The 23,801-nt window shown below is 32.7% G+C and overlaps 1 protein-coding gene across 4 annotated transcripts in view; it reads right to left on the bottom strand.

Annotated features, from left to right (window-relative positions):
* The window catches only part of Zasp66 (PDZ_signaling and DUF4749 domain-containing protein Zasp66), a 548,712-nt gene that overhangs the window by 228,873 nt on the left and 296,038 nt on the right, over positions 1 to 23,801 (bottom strand). For 3 of the 4 annotated variants that reach the window (XR_011952064.1, XM_072545345.1, XM_072545336.1), the window contains exon 4: positions 5,445 to 5,591. The exons of the other annotated variant lie outside the window; for it this stretch is intronic. Coding sequence is in view for 2 of the 3 variants with exons in the window: in XM_072545345.1 (XP_072401446.1) it covers positions 5,445 to 5,591 (147 nt within the window). In the remaining variant the exon portion in view is untranslated. The remainder of the gene's footprint in view (positions 1 to 5,444; positions 5,592 to 23,801) is intronic. 4 annotated transcript variants of the gene reach the window in all.

Here is a 23,801-nt window from a genome sequence, read left to right as displayed (position 1 = left end):
CGTCGTCTAGTAAAAAACGAGAGACTGAGAATAGTAAAATAAAATCTTCAATAATTCCAAATCCTTATACAGACGAGTTTATGCAATTTAAAGAAAAAAATAATTGGTCAAGTGTTCAAGTTTATCAGTTCTGATTTAAATATGGGTAATACAGCATACGAAAGTACATTTCAAACTAAAATCAGAGATTGTTTTTAGACTCATTTTTAGATAATTACAATAGTACAGATACAATGAGATAGAAGACGAAAATGGATTCGAACCCGAAGACAGGAACAACATTAGAAAAAATAATTTTAATATTTTACAATGGAATTGTCGATCGCTCAAAGCAAATTATCCTAGGTTTCTTTTAACTCATTTTACGATATTATAGTTTTATCTGAAATATTGCTAAACCAAAATTCAAATTTTAATATTAAAGGCTATAACTTTGTTAAAAAATGTAGAGATGATGGCTATGGAGGGGTCGGCATAGTCATCTCTATAGCCACTAATTACAAAGAAGCTCCAATTCAAAATTATTCTAATACTGCCCTAGAAATTTGTACTGTAGTAATTAACACTCCTCAATTTACAATAGCTTCGGTGTATAAACCTCCTTCTATCAAGTGTTCTCATAGGGACTGGGAAAATATCTTTAAATTGTTCCCATTGTATACAATGTTTTGCGGAGATTTTAATTCTCATCATCCTTCATGGGGTCCACTCCCAAAAGAGATAAATGAGAAAAATTTACTTAATGCTTTGGATGAGTTTAATTTGGTTAGATTAAATGATGGTAGTATTACCAGAATTTCTTCTAATGATGTTGGTTCTGCTGTCGATCTCACAATAATACATCCTTCTTTAGTTGATAAGGTTTTATGGCAGGTTCTTTCAGATAAAGTTGAATCCAATCACATTCCTATATGCATTGAATTAGAAACAATACCCTCTTTTTTTATAAACCCGTCTATTAAGCGGAACGATCTTAGACCAGATTGGAACAAATTTCGAGAAAATATAGATTCCTTTTTTAGTACTCGGCCAGAATTTAATAAATGCACTGTCAAAGATTAGACTGAATTCATATTTTCTACTATTGCTTCCTGTGCTTTAAAATCAATGCCAATGAAAATTCCGTTTCAACCATTGACCCTTAAACCTATTTGGTAGGATGAGGAATGTTTACACAAAGTTAGTGTCAGAAAGAATGCCTTACATAAATATGAACATTAAGCTAATTACGACTTACGAAAACTTTCTTATATACCAAAACATAGCCGCTAAAACTAAACATATCTCTAAAACACGCCACTAAAAGATATTTGGAACACTATTAGCATAGTATAAAAAAGAAGGTTTGTGGTTAAACTGTGCTATTCGAAAGAATAAAAACAAATTAATTCAGAATGGAAAGCCCATCTTAAATAAAGAAACCATTTAAGAAATTTTTGGTAAACTAACACCTCCATATGTTCCTGGTCTTCCGCTAAAATATTGTAATAATGACAAGAAGTCGGTACTTTATACTCAATCGGAAGAATTGCTTAAACCTTTTTGTTACAAAGAATTAGAATTATTCTCGGAATTCGTTCCCCAGGCTGGATGGTTTTACATATAAAATATTGTATAATCTACCAATAATAGCGAAAGTGTCAATTCTAAATATCTATAATGAGTGGTGGGTGAACAGATCAGGAATAAACAGATAATTTAAAAGATATAGTTGTTTATCTAATACTAAAACCGCACAAAAACCCATTACTTCCGTTATCTTATAGATCCCTTTCGTTGTTATCCGGCATTACTAAAACTTTTAATAGAACGACATTCTCTTCTATTGCACACTCAGTACGGATTCCACCGTGGGCATAGCACAATCGATGCGGTTTCTTAGCTGGCTCTGGACATCCAGACTTGTTTATAAAAAAATGAGTAGGTACTTTTTATGTCTCTGTATTGATTTAAAAGGCGCTTATGATGCCATAAATCTGATTATTCTCCAAGAATGCATAATAAATATCGGAATTAACGAGAAAGTATCGGCCAACTTTTTTAATTTATTCATGAACTGAAAAGTTTATATCAGAGATCATAAAAATGTATTACATGATCCTTGCATTGTCAATAATGGTCTTCCACAGGACTCCATTTTGGGTCCTATTCGTTTCAATATATATATACGGCAAACTTGCATGAATTGTTTGAATACAATATTATTGTTATTCAGTTACGATATATTATGTACTGTATTAAACCGTGGTTTGTCAACTTAGGCTTAAGTGTAGCTTCAGAAAAATCAGCTGCCCTGTGTTTCACCAGACCAGGTAGTTGATAATATCACCATTGGTGGCTATACTGTACCTATTGTTGATCATTACAAATATTTGGGTATTGTGTTATGACAAAAAATTATAATGGTCCAAACATATTCACTCCCTACAAGCAAGATGTAAGAAAGGGATGCTTGCATATAAAATTATATCTAAACAAAAATGGGATCTGACGTAAATATCTCACTCTTGTTTTACAAAGCTTATATTCGCTCTCTATTAGATTATGGGCGTACATTATATTATGGTTCATCCTCAAATACTAACGTATGTAAATTAGATAGAATACAACTTAAATCGGTCAAAATATGTTTAGGGGCTATGAAATCTTCACCAAAACATGCAATTTTAGCTGAAGCAGAAGAGCTACCTTTATCTGTACGAAGACAATATTTAGCACACAAATGGTTAATAAAATACAGGACATATAATACATTTCTGTTAAATAAAATTGCAGCAATTAATCTCTCGAACCTAACAAATCCTTATTGAAAATAATAATAATAATTCTCCCCCATTGGCCGATGCCTTTATTGATACCAATTTGTATAATAAATATATCAAACAATATAACAAATATGCATTCTATCAGTATCAGCTTGAGACTATGTTGTTTAAACTGCATATCATATTTTCCAATTATTCTAATCATCAATGTATAAATAATGTTATTGTAAAATCCGTCTTAAAGTAATGGGCTAGCAGTAATTTTTACATTTATACAGATGGGTCAAAAAGTGAAAAATGCGTGGAATTTGTATTTGTTATACAGGCCATCCAATACGCGGAGAAGTACCGCGTTTTAAATATATATTAAATCTATTTAGCAGAAGCTTTAGCTATAAAAATATAGCTCTTAATTCTTGCGAAAAAAAAAACAATTAAGAGAGCTGTAATTCTATTTGATGTCAAATCGGTTTTGCAAGCACTCATTGGATCTCCAATTAAACACTTTAAAACGATATAATACTAAACATTAAATATAAATTATGGTCTTTAATGCAGAACTATACAAAAATATTAAATTCGTTTGGGTTAAAGGATGCTTGTGATACTGAAATAGAAGCAACGATTATAAGTAATAACGATTTCTTACCACTAAAAAATGGGAAGATTTATATTATATAAAAGTGTAACTAATGCTCATAATAGTCGCTATTATTCAATTCATCCAACTCTGCCCAATAGCATTCCTCCACTAACCTTTTCTCCTTTTAAGTTATATGCTTCCACTATTACTAGAATTAAAATTCATGATGGTTGCTTCTCAGCCCATATATTTAAAATAAGAGTATTCCAAAGCCCTTTTTGTTGGTGTAACAATACTTCAGTGCGAGACTTAAACCACATACTTTTCAAATGTACCAAACGTATGGGCTCATCCAAAGAGTTATCATCCGAATTGTATAAACTAAACATTGCAGGTCCAGTTGATATATCTTAATTGCCTTATTCAACAAATCAGTGTTGTAGCATTTGTAGTTTCTTTCGTATGTATTAAAAATCACCTTGTATGTACAAAAACACCGAAGAATATTTTCAATGTATTTCTATTTCCTATCGTATATGTTAAAACACCGAAAAAATATTTTCAATCCCTTTGCATCGCTGGAATTAATAATAAACACATTTTAAAGTTTGTTTATATAACACAGATGGGTATGTATTTCTTTGATGGAGATGCCGCTTTAGGATATTTTGCACGTCAAATAAATAAAAATGATTCCGTTTACGTTTGGTTTATATCGAGTTGGGTGAACGATAAAGATGATGAAATCACTCTCGGTGAAACCGCTGTTAAAAGAGTTTAGTTTTATTGGAGTCCGAATTTTTCTTCTAATTCGTAATGTTTTTTCGTTTTTCGTCTTTTGTCATCGGAAATAGTAAAGTTTGGTAGCATGTAGCACTTGAAGTGAGGTTGGATTAAGATTTTAAAGAGAGAAGACGCGGCGTGGGTGGGAATTCACTCAAATGTAATGTGTCAGTTTTTGTCTGAGTAATCACTGTTTTGTTTCGTGCTGTGTTTCACCTGAGGGAATTGTAAGACGGCGTTATAAAACAATTTTATAGGTGTCCACATGGTTCCAAGCCTTGTAGATTTCATAATACAGTGCCCAGCTTCCATCCTCTATTTGTTGTCCCTGGTCATTCCAGGCCATTTTGTAGCTTCTGTGACCCATTTGTGTTATTTTGCAGTGTTTAGAAAACCAGTTTCAGCCCCAAAACTTTTAAAGGAGATATATTCAGTAAAATCAGGTACTCTTTTTGTTAATTTTTTTTTAAAGCAATAACAGACATTTTTCATCAATAATTGCTTTCATGACAAGTTAAAAAATTTTAATAAATAGAATTATAAATTTTAGGGATTGGTTAACTATCATATTAGTTATTCTTAATTTTGACATATGACAGTTGGCATTATTTTCTAAACTACATTGAAAGATCTAGATGATTTCAATTTATTAATAATTTAAGTTCTTATAGTGTCTCCAATGTCTAGAGTTGTAAACCGATAGCAACGTTGTAAGTTGTTTTTGTTATTTTGTTATTATTATTTATATCTCTAACTGTTTATGGTGAGATAATAATAAATATGTAATGTTTCTCCCTAAACCAAGCGTATTATTTCTTTTAAAAAGATTCTAACCCTTTTGATGTATTTTTAGGAAAGAAAAACCTATCTTTCCATCCAGCAGGAAGATTCTTGTAAGCGGCGTCCATTTTAAATAGCTTAGGAACTTCTTGTGTTTTGTTGTCCAAGAAATCCATGTAAGTACCCTATTGATTCACTTTTTGTAGTTATACCATTCCAGTCATTTTTATTCACTTTCTCACGCTAAGCTCCTCAATCAAACCAAGAGTAGCCGTTCGCAAATGTTCCGGTTTGTTTTGCTTACCCTATTCCTAGCCCAGCAATTTCTTTCCCCAATTTTCATTCTTAATTTTTTTGAGATAGTCAAGTATATTACAATACATTTCATTTTAAGTTAGTAATATTTCATTAATATGATCTATGACCAATGAACACAGTTCAAAGCTAAACCTCTCTCCACACACATTTTTTTTTTCAAAAACAAACAGTTAAATTTTAAAATTATTATCAATTGCTATAAAACTGATATTTACCTTTTGCCTAATGGCATAATCTAAATCCATATTTTGAGGAGCAGCTCTGACTGAAGGGTTAGGATGATGGCGAAGGTAACTTTCAGTGTGTCCTTGGTTACGTTTTACTTTAGCACTGGGAAGTACCAGGGGGGTAGTACGATACGGCTACAACAAAGGAAAATATACAACTTTACAAAAACAGTATGTACACAATACAGTAATAACCGGGTTGAAAGGAAAAACATAAATATATAGAAATAAATCACCCATAAAATATTTAATTTTTGTAACCTCTTTATCCAAGTATATTAAATTTTACATGTTTACTATTTTCTATATAAACTAAATATCATCGTATTGTTTAGGATGCCTTCTAGAAGAAAATGTTGTTGAATAATTAACCAGAAAAAAAAACATTTTCTATTTTTAATAATTATAAATATTCGACTTTATTAACATTCGGTTTTACGAATCTTAATTTGCATATTTTTTTCTTCATATTTCTCGAGACGTTTTTTACCTCAAGGGTGTTGCAGGTTGTCCTTATATTTACTTCTCTTCTAACTAGTTCGTTCGTCATTTCGAAAAATATTTATTCTATTAATGGGTTTTTCGTTTTCCTCAATATGTTTCTATGATGTGTACACCCTTCTCTTGGTATTCTCTTTCTTCTGTTATTATATCTTTTAGATTTCATCGCCTGGTTTGTAACAAATTTAGGTATGAACCTATGTAGCAAAATTTGGCGATAAACCCTAATTGGGGCGTCAATATAACAAAATAAGAATATGAAAGAAGATTGCAAAATGCTCGGCCGAAGACAATAAAAAAATTAATGCATGAGATTACCCCCAGGAAGCTCAAAAATGAATTTGCATGCACGTAAAAAACAGTGCCACATAGAGAAAGAGGAGTATCAAACAAACTGATTCAATGAACTGGAAACCAACAAAAACAAATAATGAAGTATCTTTACTGGGAGTAAAGATTTGGAAGCCAACTAAGTGTAAAGAATATACTTTAAGTTGTGATCTATCTTAGTAGAAAACTTAAGATTCTGTATGTAATTCCATTTAATAATATTTGATAAACTATAATATGTGATAAACCAACCTATAATAATTACAATAAATAAACTCTGTGGTTATTATTCAATAGATAAAAAAAAACTGGAGAAATTTATTTAATTAAAGTTAATTTCCGAGATTATTTCGATATGGTTTCTTGGAAACTTCGCTTGTAAGTATTGGCACTCCGCGGAGTTGCCGTGGACAGAAGACACGGTTTTATATTTCTAAAATTTTTTTTGATCTTAAATTAATTGCATTTTCTTGCATGTTTTGACTTTTTTCATTTCAATTATTGATAATCTCATCAGTTAGCAAATACTGTTTATTGATTTGGCTTTGCAAGTTTGCTTCATTTGTCTTTAACTGCCCTAGTATTAAGTTAATTTTTTTCGCCATCTTCAGGATGTAACTTTCCAGTTACATTTTTAATAATTAAACTGAACCTATTGATTATACCCCTTAAACTTTTTTGCAATGTTGTATGTATAATTAGATTTTCAAATTTTTCCTAAATGTTATTTGTCCTAAATGTCTAATTTCCTAAATGTAAAATAAATTTTTGATGTAATGTGCTAGATTAACATAATTTTTTATTTACAATATTTATAATTGTTAGTTATTAAAACATTTAAAATTAGAAATATTATTCTTCAGGTGATTATATTGTATATTTAAGTTATCATATTCTTTTAAAGTGGATTTAAGTTGTACTAATGGACAAAGGTATGGCTAGATTTTTGAAGTTTGGTAGGTCCCAATTTGATTAGTAATATGCCTAGATTATGAGTAACATCCTTTATTTGGATTGCGTCCGATTGCGAGGTGCCTAAAAATTTGTACGGATTTCTTTTAGGTCGTTTAGATTTAGATCAACGAAACTGGTAGATATAACATCCACAAGTGCGCAGCCTGTACGTTTTCACTTAATCCCCACTCCTTTGTCCTACTAATCAAAATAAGTAGACAGAGTATACCATTCCGCCGGCAATACATTGTTCTCTGATTTAAATTGTTTACGTTAAATGTTAAAAAAGTTAAAAGAGTTTCTGCATTAGAAAACATTATATTCTTCTTCTATAGGTACTAATTTTTTTGTTTCTTCGGTGGGAGAGTTGCTATCAATAATTAGTTAATTTAACTAGTTTTAGTTTCACTACAATTAACGAAATTCAAGACGCATGGATATTGTTTTGCAATATTGAGGAAAAAGAACTTCCTAGAATCCTTCGTATGTGTAATTTGCAATTCACTGAAGATTGACTAGATAGTGACAAAATATATACAGTGATGAGTGTCTTACCACCCGGCTTTTTGACGTAAGAAATAGAAAACACAGTTACCTTGTGAAATAAAAAGAGATGAAACTCGTAGAAGTGGGAAATAATCGATAGCAACCTATAATTTACATTACATTACATTACCACTATCGATAGTCTCACACCTTTAGACGTTAGCTTCGAACTAAATCACCTCGGTCATAATTATTATGTGTAACGTCGTATGTGTGACGTATTTCCATTTTTAATTTCGCATAAAGTAAAAATTGATTGACCACAATAAAGCAAAAGTGTGAATAAAATAATTTAATTAATAGTGATTATTTAATCTAAAGTTTTAAATTATTAATCAAGAATAATTTCTACTATGATTTGAGGAGTTTCATACACTCTTGTCACAGAATAAATATCAATCCTTCGTGGATTAGTAGTAAGAATTCGACACTACGACACAGACGTCGCAGACGATTAGAGTTCAAAACCCACATGTGGTTTTCTTTTTTTTTAATAATTTTAAATTATGCAGAGATCGTTTTGCTTTGAATCACTAAACATTTATGTCAGTCGTTACTAGTATTAGAAGTGTTATTAAACATAAATATCTTATTGAAAAAACAGTATCGTCGTACTTTCGAAAATAAACTAAAAATTCTTCAAAATTAAAAGAACGTTTAAAGAATGTTTAAATAAGTAAAAATTCTACAAAAATAAACTGTACAGAGGACAGAGAACTGTAAATCTACCTGTACAGAGGAATTGATATTAACACTGAGAATTTGTTGATGGATTTGACATTAAACAGTCTTCTCCGGATTATTTTGCATTCACAACTGAGGACTGTAAAACTGGAATTGAATTTGAATTATTTTGTATTTCTATTTTGTAACATTGGAATAAGAATAAATTGTAAATAATGAGTTTTTCGAAAACTTGTTACCTAATATGTATCATATTTCCTATTATTTTTTGATTGAGTAAAACAAAAATTTTATCCTTGGTGTGAATTGAACCCCAATCTTCTTGTCAATAGAACACATCTCTAACTATTACACCAATTCCACATACAATAATTGTTTTCTGACAGAACATACCTATCTTTAGTTTAGTCAAATATTTCAGTTGAGTTATTTTTATTATTAAATAAACTTAAAGATTTATAATTTAAAATCGCTACTAATTAATGTTTTTTACTATAATATATCTTAATTTATTCAATCATTTATTCTAACATCAATAATTATTAAAATAAAATATTTTCGAGGTCATCCGTATAATTATGACTGAAGTCAAATAGCCACGTCTAATAACTAGCTTTAGCTCGTACTATCTCACAACTTAATCTGTCTTCTATCCTTTCCGCTATTTTGCCGGGTGGTAAGACACTCATCACTGTATAAAGAAAAATGCTACCCACTGCTGTACTGCTTTTACCCAATTGCTCAATGCTGGTGGTAAAACATTCGGGATATTGATTAAGAATATTTATTAATTGTTCTGTCTTCAGCACTCAGCATTTCATTGACATTGACGACTTCAAATTTTAATTTACGTATAAGTAGATGAAGCTAAGCATCCTAAGGATGGTAAATCTTGCATGTCATGGCAATTATAACCTCTGGTAACTACGGCACCTTTTAAATACTCCATTGATTCGTCCGAACTATTAAAAATTGGTAGAACAATCTTTATCTAGATTTAGAATACAACGAGGAATGATATGGAATTGGAAATGCCACGATCTATAATGCAAGTCAACAAAAATGTCGCCACTCTGCTGTTCACTCTGTATTGTGATATGACCCAAATGATGGGGAGGTGTCTTTAGCCCATAAGGTGACTTTACGGGAAGGTAGGGATGCAACAGCCCCTAAATCCGCTTGCGTTTGTTAAAAAAGTCTGACTTGTTTGCCATGTACTGTCATAATGACGTTCTCATTATTGATGAATGGCTGTCCAACTATAATAGGTGTCTGTTGGGTTTCATCCAGGACAACTAGAACTCTAACTCTGGCTAATGCTAAATCGACACGTAAATCAATACAAATCTTAGAGTTTGCAAAAACGCATCCACCACCGTAACCACGTAACATTATTTTTATAGGTCTTAGGTCTAAATTCAACATTTTGGCTTCGGTATAACGTAAAGTAATAGCACTGCTACCCTAATCAACATAACCCCTAAATACATGATCATTTACACCACAATCAATAAAGTTGCAGGTATTGTACTGGCAAGAATTGTTTTTATTCATACACATTGATTTATTATTAATGAAATGCATATTATTCTTAGTTACTAGTAAATATGGTGTGTACTCACCCCCAGTGGTCTTGGAATTACCTGGTTTCCATTTAAAATAATTGGAGATGTCATGTCCTAGAAAATGGCAGTGTTTGCATTCCACTTTTTCTCGGAAACATTTCGCTGCAACATGGCCTCTGGTACCGCAATTGAAATACCTTTGATTGAACGCTTGACTACAATGCTCTACTGTTGTGGTACCTTGCTGTTGTTTTTTCACCTTCACAACCTTAGACGACAGGCTTGGCTTAGTGGTCTTTGGAAACTCGTTTTTAGATGTTTCTTTTCTAAACTCTTGGGAATCTTATCTTATTGCCGAAAAATACCCGTCACACAGTGACTCCGGAAACTCGTATCGTCATGCACGTGCACCATTTTAAATAACGTTCTCATCCAAGCCATCAATGAGACATGATACAGCTTCTTTACCTTCAATACGACAACTCCGGAGGATTTTTCTTGCCCATATTTTCAAAGTAGTACATTGTCATTGTCTCACAATTATTATGATCTGGGAAGGATTTTAAAATAAGTCTCTTCCGGCCATTCCATGTGTAGTTGTACTCAGCGAGGATATTCGCTGAGTACAAATATAAAATTCTGGAATACAATCGCTGCAAACAATATATCAAGAAAGTATCTTCTATTGAAAAACATCCTTTTCTCTAGAAAGTTTTTCCACCAAAGCTTCTAGTTTGGCTATTCTTCGTGTAGCATCAAGGTTATCTCGTAAATGTCGTCCCGTTTCTCGTCGAGAGGATGAAAATCTTACCGTGGAACGCACACGAGTTTGTCTTGGGTGTTCAGATTTAGATTTTCTCTTAAGCGTGAGAATTTTCTCTACTGCTTGATGAATAAGATCTTCTGGACCTACTTCCACATCTACCCACATCTTATAAGTTATAGTTTAAATCGTATATTTAAACTATGTTCAGTAAATAATACAATATGTATAAATATCTAAAGTTAGAGGTTAAACCTTTTATTTAAACCATGAACTAATTATGAAATTAATTTAAACCATATAATTAAATTAAAAACTTACTGTGTTGTGATTGTCCAAAATGAGTATCCAGTCCAGACCATGTATCCAGACAACACAATATGTATAACTTTGTAAAGTTACAACTTAAACCTTTTATTCAAGCTATAATTTAGTTAATTCAAAACGTATTTTTAAATTAACAAATAAATGAATATTTAGTTTAAACCATATATTTAAAATAAACACATAACACTAAAACACGAAGAGTACCTTATAGTCACACAAAAAAAAATTCTGCCTGGATATTTATCCATTCACTGCAAAAAGCAACCAGAAACGGCATTCAAAACGATATAAAGCTCGTAAATATAACAGTGGCGGCTGGTGTGGTAAAATTTTGGGTAGGAAAAGCCAGCAAATTACATATAGCTATGTGTAATCAGTGGCGGATCCAGAGGGAGGGGTCACGGGGTCATGGGCTCATGACTCCCCCTTAAAAATATTTGAAAACCCACTTATCCTATTGGTGGTAAGACTAAAAGTGACCTTGCATCAAAGAAAAGTAATCACCCTCAAGATCCATCACCTCCCCAAAAAAATTTCTGTAGCCGCCAGTGTGTGTAATACATATATTTTTTTTTGTATATGAGTGGGAATCTTCTAAAGACCGTACCAGATGAATCGTAACTAGCGTGTGTTGGATTCAGAGTAAACGGAGTACATCTAAACGCAGTTCCCCTTGGGGAAAAAATCATGCAAATGTGATTTTTTTTTCGAATTTTACGAATTTTTTTAAATTTATTTGGGCAACCGTGCACTTGTTTGCAATTGTGTTGTTTGTTTAAAAATATGTTACAATTATAGATAATGTTACATATTTTTTTATCACAATTTAAAAGGAAATTTATATTACAATTCGATAATTACAAGTGACAACGATGGTCGACGTAGGCCCGATCGTCTGGTGCCTAAATAGCAAGCATAAACACGACAGTCTAAATCGTTGTCCGGCAAGCTGCTGAACTTCAAACGCTTTTTGTACAGGGATTTTATGTGAGCTGCGTCGGCCAGTTGCGATCGGGCCTATTAATGATATTTAAAATGCCTGAATACGATTCGATGCTTTCTGTGGTAATATAATAACATAGTTGTTTTAACGGACGCTAATGTATTGAGTGATTCAGTACTTTTAAAAAATATTTATATGCATTAACATAATTTTTGAATATATGTTTTTCACTTTTAAAGCTCTTAAAATTATTGGGTAAGCCCGGCCTATCCTGCCTACCCCAAAAGCCGCCACTGAAATAATGAAATAAACCCACACCTGAACTATAAACTAATAAAATTAAAAGCGGACAACTTATTCCAATTAAGGTTTATTTTAAACTAACTAATTTGCGTTCTTGATCGAAAACGATAATGCGTCTACAATAATGAATTATTTCACACTTCTTAACTTAAACAAAAACAAAACTGATAAATTGTCTTTTAACGTGTATACAGGACCGTCGCGAGTATTACTCTGTTACAACCGAAATGTCGAAACAATTCATTTGACCATTAACACAAAACTACAAGTGCAAAATCATCTTTTGATGCAAATATTTTCCAAACATTTGCTGGATATTGGAAACGGTAAAATAAAACTTCATACAAATATACAATGCATCAAAAATCCAGATAATTTCTGCACTTTTGTTGAGACCAAACATGAATTCATTGTAATTGTCTTTCCGGCTATACTAAATAATTCCTTGAATCAGAATTGGCTCAGTCAGCGCGCAATTTTTTCATCAAAAAGTATCACCAGAAATTTTATTGAAGCAACCATTTTGACTGGACGATTTGTAGGAGAAATCGTCCAGTTGCCACGTATACCATCATATACCATAATAGCATTCAAAAGGCTTCAATTCCCTTTTGTCTATATAGCATTCACGATGACCATTAACAAATCTCAAGGCCAGACAATGTCCGTTTGCGGACTGAATTTATAGAATCCATGTTTCCCAGGTGGTCAATTCACTGGTTAACACACAGTTGGCTGCCGGAAATTTTTTTACTGTTTCTAGGTAATTTGGGTCTGCTGAATCCAAAAATGTCACCAGATTTGCTCCATCAGATCGTTTTCAGGAAATACAACAGATCACATTTCTAACATATAGGGTAATTTAACGCAGCACTAGCTACATATATGTAGTGCTGCTACCAATTAAATAAACAAAACACTAATAAAAAGTAAGATATTTATTGTACAATAATGTACTTACAAAAATCATCACACATAACTTAACTTTTCATCTAACCTAACCAGCATCGCAGCACACATTTGCTATTCAGCGTCACCTAAAAACTTCCTTTTATATGATTTTCTTGCAGAGGCTTTAAAAGGACGGTCCCTTTGAAGACTCCAGCAGTAATCCGCCATCATGTGAGTGTCCCATCTCACCTGATACCTCTCTTCCATCCTTTTGATAACTTGGTGGAAGAGTCCCCCTTGTTCCTCACTAATGTCACCAAGATTTTTTGGGAACCGGTCTAAGTGGCTGTGGAGGTAATGAATTTTAATACTCATATAACAACCGTGTTTGTTAAAATTGTTGAGCATTTCTTCCACTATATCCCGGTAATTTTCCGATTTATTGTTTCCAAGAAAATTTTGCACAAATTTCACAAAAGAGTACCATGCATTACATTCAATTTCAGTCATCGATTCTGTAAAATGCGAATCTTTTATAAGTTTTCGTATCTGAGGCCCATCAAATATTCCGGCTTTCAGTTTTTCTTTACTAAGTACAGGGAATTTGCTGGACAAATATTCAAAATAACGACGATTCTGGTCTAGGACCTTTAGAAATTGTTTCATCAGCCCTAGTTTATTATGTAACGGAGGTAATATTATTTTCTCTTGGTCGACCAATGCTTCATTAACTACATTAGTTTCTCCTTGAACTAAAGCATCTCTGGGATGCCATTTTTTTCTACTCCACTGTTGGTCATTAGCCCTGCTATCCCAAAGATACAGGAAACAATGATATTTTGTATAGCCACCTTGTTGTCCCAGGAGAAAGTTCACCATCTTAAAATCAACACAGATCGCCCACTTGTCTTTCATTTTTGTAGAATGCCCAATTAGTATACTTCCATATTTGTTGCCATTATGTAAAAGGACACACTTTAAACTTCGTTTGGAACTGTCGATAAAAAGGCGCCAGTGATCTGGTGTATATTCCGATACACCCATTTTGTCTAACAGTCCTTTAATATTATTACAAAAAACCATATCATTTTGCTGAGAAAAAAAAGGCAGAAGATCTTTTTCTCTATTACGGTAGTATGTAATTTTGGTGTCTGGATGAAGAAGATTCTTTTGCTTTAGTCTGGAGGCAAGGAACTCGGAAGAATACTTTGGAAGGTTCAAATCTCTGATAAGATCACTTAGCTCTTCCTGAGTAAAGAGTTCAGGACGTGTTACTCCTCTTTAAAATCTCTGTCGTCTTCCTTAAATCTATTAGTCTGTCGTTCGCCAGATAACGTTTCGACATTATCCTCTGGTAACGTAGGTAGATAGCTAAATATTGGAATGGGAATCTGTTCAAGCTGATGTGGAATTGGTCTTATTGCTGAATCCAGGTTAGGATATGTCCACGTATGTCGATTGTTACGATCAATGCCATTTATATTCACAAGACAGAAATAGCAATCGTCAAATTGATTTTTTGGTTCGCTACATAACATTGGTACACCAAACTTTTTAAACATTTTCATTGTCCTTTCGTCCACTGTCGCAAGTTTTCCAGATAAGTTTTGCACACTACATGTGGAGCCCAGGATTTACCTTGTTCTCCTAAATGAACACAAAAATAGACTTGATATGCCCTTTTTATAAAATCACAAACTGGTTTTCTACTTTCGAGTACAATGTACTCGCCACATATGTAGCAAAAAACGTCCGGGTTATTCACACAACAACGCCTGCTTGTAGAAGCCATGGTTTTCAGTTGTCAAAAAAACAAACTCTTGCAACGAAACTCAAGTTCAAACTAAATTTTACAATAGAACGCAGTTGACTTTATAGGAATTTATTAAGGCCGTTTCAGAAAAAATACTATTTACTTATCGAACAATAGTTAAAAAGCAATTAGCGCTTATTTCAAGTTATGGTCATTTCAAAAAAGTACACTTTAATTAGAAGTCATTAGTATGTATTTGTATTAGAATTTGTTAAGTTGGTTTATAAACATATTGCAGTTATAGTAGTGGAATATACAAAAATGTAAGAATATTAAAGTATTTGATGAGTGTTATATCTCGAAAACTAGAGCTGATACAAAGAAAAGGTTTGTATTTTTGGAATCAGCACAGATGAATTAACCAAAATCAGTTGTTCTATTCGCAATTCCGATTCAATTTCAGCTCTAGGTCAACATCATCTTTATACAGGTCATAAAATTGATTTTGAAAACTTCAGAACGATAGCCCCTATCCGCTTCTATAAACCAAGAATTATCCGAGAAGCCATAGAAATAGAAAAAAGGCCAAATTATCTTAATAAAAGAGATGACGCCATACGGTTCCTTCTACATGAAGACCTCTCATAAAGAAAATATCGTCCCCTCCATCCTCGAATCAAAATGTCACTGTCGGAAATGTTCGCGCCAACTCCCGCGCCAATTCCCAACCTAACCCTCACCTAGGCCACGTCACCATCGACGTTATAAATGAACCGTCCCCTGTTTCCAGTCGTAGTAGTAAAGTGAATAGTGATCAGTGCAGTAGTGTCTGGGGGCTCGGGAGACTGAGACCTCGGAAGCCCTGAAGAAGACATCAGAGACGATGTCGAAAGTTCGGCGCAATGGAAATCAACGCGGTTCAACCCGGAAGACTGGTGAGTTTAATATTAATTTTTATAATAGTATTTATCTTAGCTCCAGGTAAAATATGTATATATATATATATATATATATATATATATATATATATATATATATATATATATATATATATATATAATGTATAATATATAATAGACTGGAATATCTGACGGTGATATAGGATATTGTAGGAAGTAGGGTATTGAGGAATATCGGATTTGTGAATTTTGGAAGGCCATATATTCGAGGTGTTCTGGAAGACTTTTCACGAGGAATTAGGGATTGTTTTACGTCAACAGGAAGCGAGGTTTTATTGATAATGGCTTTTCACATAAGGTTAAATTGTACTATTCCGAACATTTAAAGTTATTTTACCTTGTGGCCGGCATTTCTGACAAGAAATTGTTAATTAAGTCATGTGTTGTTTTAACTGTCACCTATCGAAACAGCACATGTCTTAATCACTTCTTCTTTTTGTTGGCATAGAACAATAACATTATTCAGTCAGCAATATTAGTCTTTTTTAATTGTCACACAAAATTAAATTAAAAATAAAAAATAAATATAGGTCACTCCTCCATATAAACATATCATGTTAAATAAATTATTTGGTTTATAATTAGTGTTGGGTAGAGTCAGAGTAGTCAACACTACGTTGAGATGTATGTATTATATACCATTTGTTGAAGAAACAAGTGTATCAATGCTGTTAATAGAAATAAAAAAATTAAAAGTTAATCTTGTTCTCACAAAAGGGGAATAACACATCCGTGTAGTTGTTAGTATATCACAATTATATCATTGTTGTCTTTTTACATTATTGATGTTAGTGGTATAAAGATAATATGTCCAAGAAGGGTTAGACATTTACACTTTTTCTTTCTCAAAATTCAGATTTTGACAAAATAGTCTGATTGAAAAATATAGAATTATAAATATATATATATATATATATATATATATATATATATATATATATATATATGTAAAAGATGAAATCTTTTAGCGAAAGCCGCTATCGCTTTATTAAATTAAATGGCCAAATATATGGCCTAGGAGGACAAATTCGTTGAACTTCCCGTACTTGAATCGGTATCAATAAAGTGTTATGATCATTTCGGCCTATACCAGCCTCATCAGACACTTGGGCTGATACAAATTCAAACTCGGAAAGTCCAACGGATGTCTCCCAAAACTTCACTACAACAGTAGTTAGCTTACAAAGGCGCCACCTGCTTTGGCGGCCGTGAACGAAAACGATATGATAATATCGTTTTCTGTATCCTTTGCGCTATGCGAAATGTGTAAAAGATAAAATCTTTTAGCGAAAGCCGCTATCGCTTTATGAAATTAAATGGCCAAATATATGGCCTAGGAGGACAAATTCGTTGAACTTCCCGTGCTTGAATCGGTATCAATAAAGTGTTATGATCATTTCGGCCTATCCCAGCCTCATCAGACACTTGGGCTGATACAAATTCAAACTCGGAAAGTCCAACGAATGTCTCCCAAAACTTCACTACAACAGTAGTTAGTTTACAAAGGCGCCACCTGCTTTGGCGGCCGTGAACGAAAACGATATGATAATATGGTTTTCTGTATCCTTTGCGCTATGCGAAATGTGTAAAAGATAAAATCTTTTAGCGAAAGCCGCTATCGCTTTATTAAATTAAATGGCCAAATATATGGCCTAGGAGGACATATATTTATTTATATATATATATTTATATATATATATATATTTATATATAATGAAAAACATGATTTGTACACGAAGTTAAGTTTTAAAATATTTTAAGTTTGTGGGTTAAATTGAATTTAGTACACATGAGTTGCAGGCAATAAACTGAGTCATAACAGATAGAAAATAACAACAGTACGTTACAGTGAAAGTGTGGAGGGACAGTATTATGAAGATCTAATATAAAAAGGTGGTAATTTTTTATTTTTAGCGAATTTTTGTTATAAAACATAAGTATAGACGGAACTTGAGATATCAAAATCTTTTTTGTGGTTCAGTGAATTGGAACAATTATTAATATAACACATCTCTAAGATTTTACGATGAGCTTCTTGTTCAGATCTATCTAGAATTATAGCCTCATCATATAGGACACGATGGTCATTCTCATTGACACGAATGCTCAAACTAGTTGCTAGGGGTTTATGTTTACAGTCACTTTTGTGAAGAGCTAGGCGCTTACTAAGTCGTTGACTTGTATTCTTCTTCTTCTTCACATGCCATACACCAAAGTGCGTAGGCGACTATCTCATTACTAGAATTTTGTTCTTGGCGGCGTGACACAGCTCGCTTGTATTGTGTATTCCTGTCCATTCTTTAATATTTCTTAACCAGGATAATTGTTTGCGGCCGGCTCCTCTCCTACCTTCGATCTTCCCTTGTAGGATTAACTGAGGTATTTCATATTTTGCTCCTCTCAATATGTGCCCAAGGTAACCAATCTTGCGTTTTTTAATTAATTTAAAGAGTTCTCTTTCCACGCCGGCTCTCTTAAGGACGTCATTGTTTCGAACTCTATCCACCCAAGGTATGCGCATCATTCTTCTTAATGACCACATTTCAAATGCTTCAAGTTTGTTGATAGATGTTTTTTTCAAAGTCCACGTTTCCATGCCATAAAGCAAGATGGACCATATGTAGCACTTGACCATTCTGTAGCGTATTTCGAAATGTAGGTTTTGATTACATAGAAGCGGTCTGAATTTCACAAAAGCTTGTCTTGCCATTTGTATTCGGGTTTTTATCTCTTGTTGTGGATCCGATTGGTCATTGATTGTGGTTTTCTGTATCCTTTGCGCTATGCGAAATGTGTAAAAGATAAAATCTTTTAGCGAAAGCCGCTATCGCTTTATTAAATTAAATGGCCAAATATATGGCCTAGGAGGACATATATTTATTTATATATATATATATATATATATATATATATATATATATATATATATTGGTCATTGATTGTGGTGCCAAGGTATTTAAAAGTTTTCACGCGTTTTATGCGATCGTCACCTATGCATATTATCGGGTATTCTGGAGGGTTTCTGCTAATGACCATATATTTCGTTTTCAAAATGTTGATTTTGAGGCCATATTTTTTACCTATGCTATTCACCCTATGAAGTAATAACTGCTGATCTTCCAATTTATCAGTTATAATCACTGTGTCGTCCGCATAGCGTAGGTTGCTAATTGGTATGCCGTTCACCTTAATGCCTAATTCCGTGTCTTCTAATGCTTCCGCAAATATATTTTCAACATATAAATTAAAAAGCATCGGAGAGAGTATGCAGCCTTGGCGGACACCTTTCCGGATTTCAAATTCATCCGTATATTGGTCTTGATCAATCCTCACCTTTGCCATTTGGTTCCAGTATAGATTCTGAATAATTCTGATCTCCTTCTGGTCAATGTTGGCCCTATGTAGTAGTTCCATCATGATATCATGTTTAACATTGTCAAATGCCTTCTCGTAGTCGATGAAGGTGAGGTAGACATCTTTTCGTTGATCTAAACAGTTTTGTATTAAAGTGTTCAAACATAAAATTGCCTCTCTTGTTCCAAGTCCTCCCTTAAAACCGAATTGTGTTGACCCGCTAAGTTCTTCTAGTATCTTATACATTCTTGAGTGTAATATCCTAAGAAAGAGTTTCAGTAAGTGACTCATTAAACTGATTAAGCGGTGTTCATTGCATTTTGTGGCATTAGCTGTTTTTGGGATCATCACAAAGGATGACTGCAGCCATTCTCGCGGAATGTAACCAGTATCATAAATTCTATTGAACAGCTTTACCAAGATTTCGATATTCTCCTCGTCTAATAGTTTTATTGCTTCTATATTAATTTCATCTGGACCTGTTGCTTTATGCATCTTTGTGGTTCTAACTGCATATTCTATTTCACTTCGCATTATTGATGGCCCTGATAAGTTTTCGGAAGGAAGTTTGCGCGTTGGTTGTGTTGGTCTTTCGTCATTAAAAAGTCTTTCTGCATATTCTTTCCACGCCATTGCTATCTCCTCTTCTGACTCTATGTATTCGTTTCTGTCGTTCCGTATTCTTGTTCTGTGGTGGCTTTTGTGTATATTCGATATTTCTTTGATCTTCTTATGTAGTCCAAAACTATCTCCTTTTTCCTGCAATTGTTCTATTTCGTTGCACCTTTCCACCATCCAACGTTCTTTTGCTTTCTTAATTTTCTGGCGAATTTCTTTGTGTATCTGTTTGTATTTGTCTTGATTACGTTGTTGTTTATGTTGCCTTCGCTTTTCCATTAGATCCATAATTTCGTCCGTCATGTTAGTTGACTTGTATGGCCTATGTATATTTTGCCACATTCACTGGGTATACCATAGATTATGTTACAGTTCTTCTCTAGTGGAACTGGATCTTTTAGTCTAGAATGGAACAAATTGAGTTTTTTGTTGTTATAATTGGCTATTTTTATGTTAAATTGACTAAATAGTCTAGTGAGAGATTATGTTAAACCTTCTATATACGGTAATGATCCATACTTCAACTGCACGGTGTTCTCAGATGCTGACCGATCATGATCAGACATATTGTCGCTTGTAATACGTTCTGTGTGTGAATACAAAAGTTTATTGAGCAAATTTTTAGGGTAATAATTGCATACTAATGTGTCAAACAACAGTTTTAAATTCTTTTCAGTAAAAGTTGGATGTGAGATTTTTAATATTCTATTTTTCATAACTAGAAGCTTTGGTGAAAAAATTTTCTACAAAAAATGATGTTGTTCAACGGAACAGTCCTAGAGATACTGTTCGCAGCGATTGTATTCCAGAGTTTTCCCCCGACAATCCGAACTTGTCTGCTGCAAAATGGCTAGATAAAGTCGATCAACTCAGAGCGATCAACGGATGGGATGATGTATCCCCTATCTTCGATATGCAGTCAAGACTCGTCGGAATGGCAAAGTCCTGGTACCATAGCCTCGCTGAATACAACCACACATGGAATGGCTGGAAGAGACTTATTTTAAAATCCTTCCCAGATCATAATAATTAGGCTGCTTTTCTGAGGAAAATGTTAGACAGAAAGAAACATAAAGGTGAGAAAATGACAGTGTACTCTTTGAAATATGGGCAATAAAAATCCTCCGGAGTTGTCGTATTGAAGGTAAAGAAGCTGTATCATGTCTCATTGATGGCTTGGATGAAAACGTTATTTAAAATGGTGCACGTGCAGGACGATACGAGTTTCCGGAGTCACTGTATGAAGGGTATTTGTCGGCAATAAGAGAAGATCCCCAGGTGTTTAGAAAAGAAAAATCCAAAAACGAATATCCAAAGACCACTAAGCCAAGCCTGTCGTCTAAGGTTGTGAAGGTGAGAAAACAACAGCAAGGTACCACAACAGTAGAGCATTGTAGTCAAGCGTTCAATCCCAGGTATTTCAATTGCAGTACCAGAGGCCATGTTGCAGCGAAATGTTTCCGAGAAAAAGTGGAATGCAAACACTGCCATCTTCTAGGACATGACATCTCCAATTATTTTAAATGGAAGCCAGGTAATTCCAAAACCACTGAGGGTAAGTACAAACCATATTTACCAGTAACTAAGAATAATATGCATTTCATTAATAGTAAATCAATGTGTATCAAAAAAACAATTCTTGCCAGTGCAATACCTGCTACTTTATTGATTGTGGTGTAAATGACTTACACAAAAATAAGGATCATGGACTATTTAAAAAGCACACATTTAAATTTAAAAGTTAACGTGTCCCAGAGTTTTTTATTATTTTCTATAATAAGGACACAAACAATTTTGTTCCATAAGTGGTTTCCACAGTGTATATCTAATATATATTATATTATATATTATATATTATCTATTATATATTATATATTATATATTATATATTATATATTATATATTATATATTATATATTATATATTATATATTATATATTATATATTATATATTATATATTATATATTATATATTATATATTATATATTATATATTATATATTATATATTATATATTATATATTATATATTATATATTATATATTATATATTATATAGAGAAAATAGAGAGCACAAGACACATCAACACAAGGAAATTGAAATACAAAACACAGTCACACGAGCAAAGAATATAAGTATCATCCACCAGAACGTCCAATCCATAGGAAATTGTATTGATGAAATAGAAGAACTTCTAACAAACAACAGTGACTGTAAAATATTGTGCACAACAGAACATTGGAAAACTAAAGAAGAATTAAGTGAATATGGAATTAACAATTTTGTGCTGACAGCTAGTCATTGTAGAAATAATGTGAACGAACATGGAGGAACAGCTATATATCTTAGTAAAGACATCATTGGCCAGGAAAGAAAGGATATACAAGAGTTATCAGTAGATAGGGTAATAGAGTGTGCTGTATGCGAAGCTAATATAGGTAATAACAAACTCATTATAGCACCAGTTTACAGACCATCAGGTAGCGATCTGGCAGTTTTTTTAAACAAATTTGATATTATACTGGGAAGAATTATGATAGAAAACACAATTATAATTATAGGGGGAGATTTCAATATCGATCTTAAGAATAACACATTAGATAAAGTAAAATTTTGTATGTTAATTAACTCATATAATATTTGTCATGTAATTGAAGACTACACTAGAGTAACTGCCACATCTAAAACTTGTATAGATAACATACTAACAAATATGCAATCATATGTGTCAGTAGAAGTCTTGCACGCTGGAATCTCTGATCATTCTGCCCAAAAATTAACTTTTCAGGTAGAGAAAGCAGAAACGAATACTCTTGAAATGAAAAGACAGTTTAGTACAAATAATATTGAAACCTTTATAAGTAAATTACATAATCATGACTGGCTTAATTTAAGTTACAAATGTGTAAATGATCAATGTAATACTTTCTTAAATCAGTTTCTGTATATATTCAATCAGTGCTTTCCTTTTAAAAAGTTAGATTCTAGGCAACGTAAAAAAGGCCTTAATAAAAGAGATGATCCAGAGATAATAGAATGTAAGACTCGTTTAGACATCTTGTTTACAATGAGCAGAGTTAACCATAAATTCTATGATTCCTATAGACAGGTAAAAAAAGAATATAATAAGAAACTAATAACAAAACGATCAAAGCTATATGAAAACAGTATGTCTGAAGCTGCCAACAAAAATAAATGCATGTGGCAAATTGTTAGTGAAATTAATGGTCAATTAAAAAGTGTAAATTCAATAAAAGTAGAGGGTAGTCCTCAAGAGATTGCTGATAAATACATGATCCACTTAAATACTACTTTAAATAACACTTTATCTCAATTACAATACACTGAATATAAAGACAACATTGCAAGTAACATAAATTCAGTGTTTGTCGCACCTGTGACAGAAACTGAAATTATGGATATAACTAAAAATTTAAAAAACAAAATGAGTTGTGGAATTGATGAAATACCCACTAAAATCCTTAAACTTTGTATAAAGGAGATAGTGAATCCTCTCACTACAATCATAAATAATTCACTAAAATCTGGTGTATTTCCTGAATGCCTGAAAACTGCCATAGTAACACCTGTTTACAAAAAGGGTGATCCTAAATTAATTAATAACTATAGACCAATTAGCCTTCTATGTTCCTTTTCAAAAATCTTGACTATGTCTATTCTGTTATCCGACTATGTATAGGCTGATAACAGAATTTTTAACAAAATGTCATATTATTAGTGCAAATCAGCATGGTTATCAACAGGGAAAATCAACTCAGACTGCGATTTTTCAATTTGTCTGGGATATTTTGAAATGTACCGAGATTGGTCATATGGCTTTGGGTCTCTTTTTG

Source organism: Diabrotica undecimpunctata, chromosome 1, assembly GCF_040954645.1.
Source record: "Diabrotica undecimpunctata isolate CICGRU chromosome 1, icDiaUnde3, whole genome shotgun sequence".
NCBI lineage: Eukaryota > Metazoa > Arthropoda > Insecta > Coleoptera > Chrysomelidae > Diabrotica > Diabrotica undecimpunctata.
Note: the sequence above shows the minus strand (reverse complement) of the source record. Positions and strands in the feature narration are given on the sequence as shown.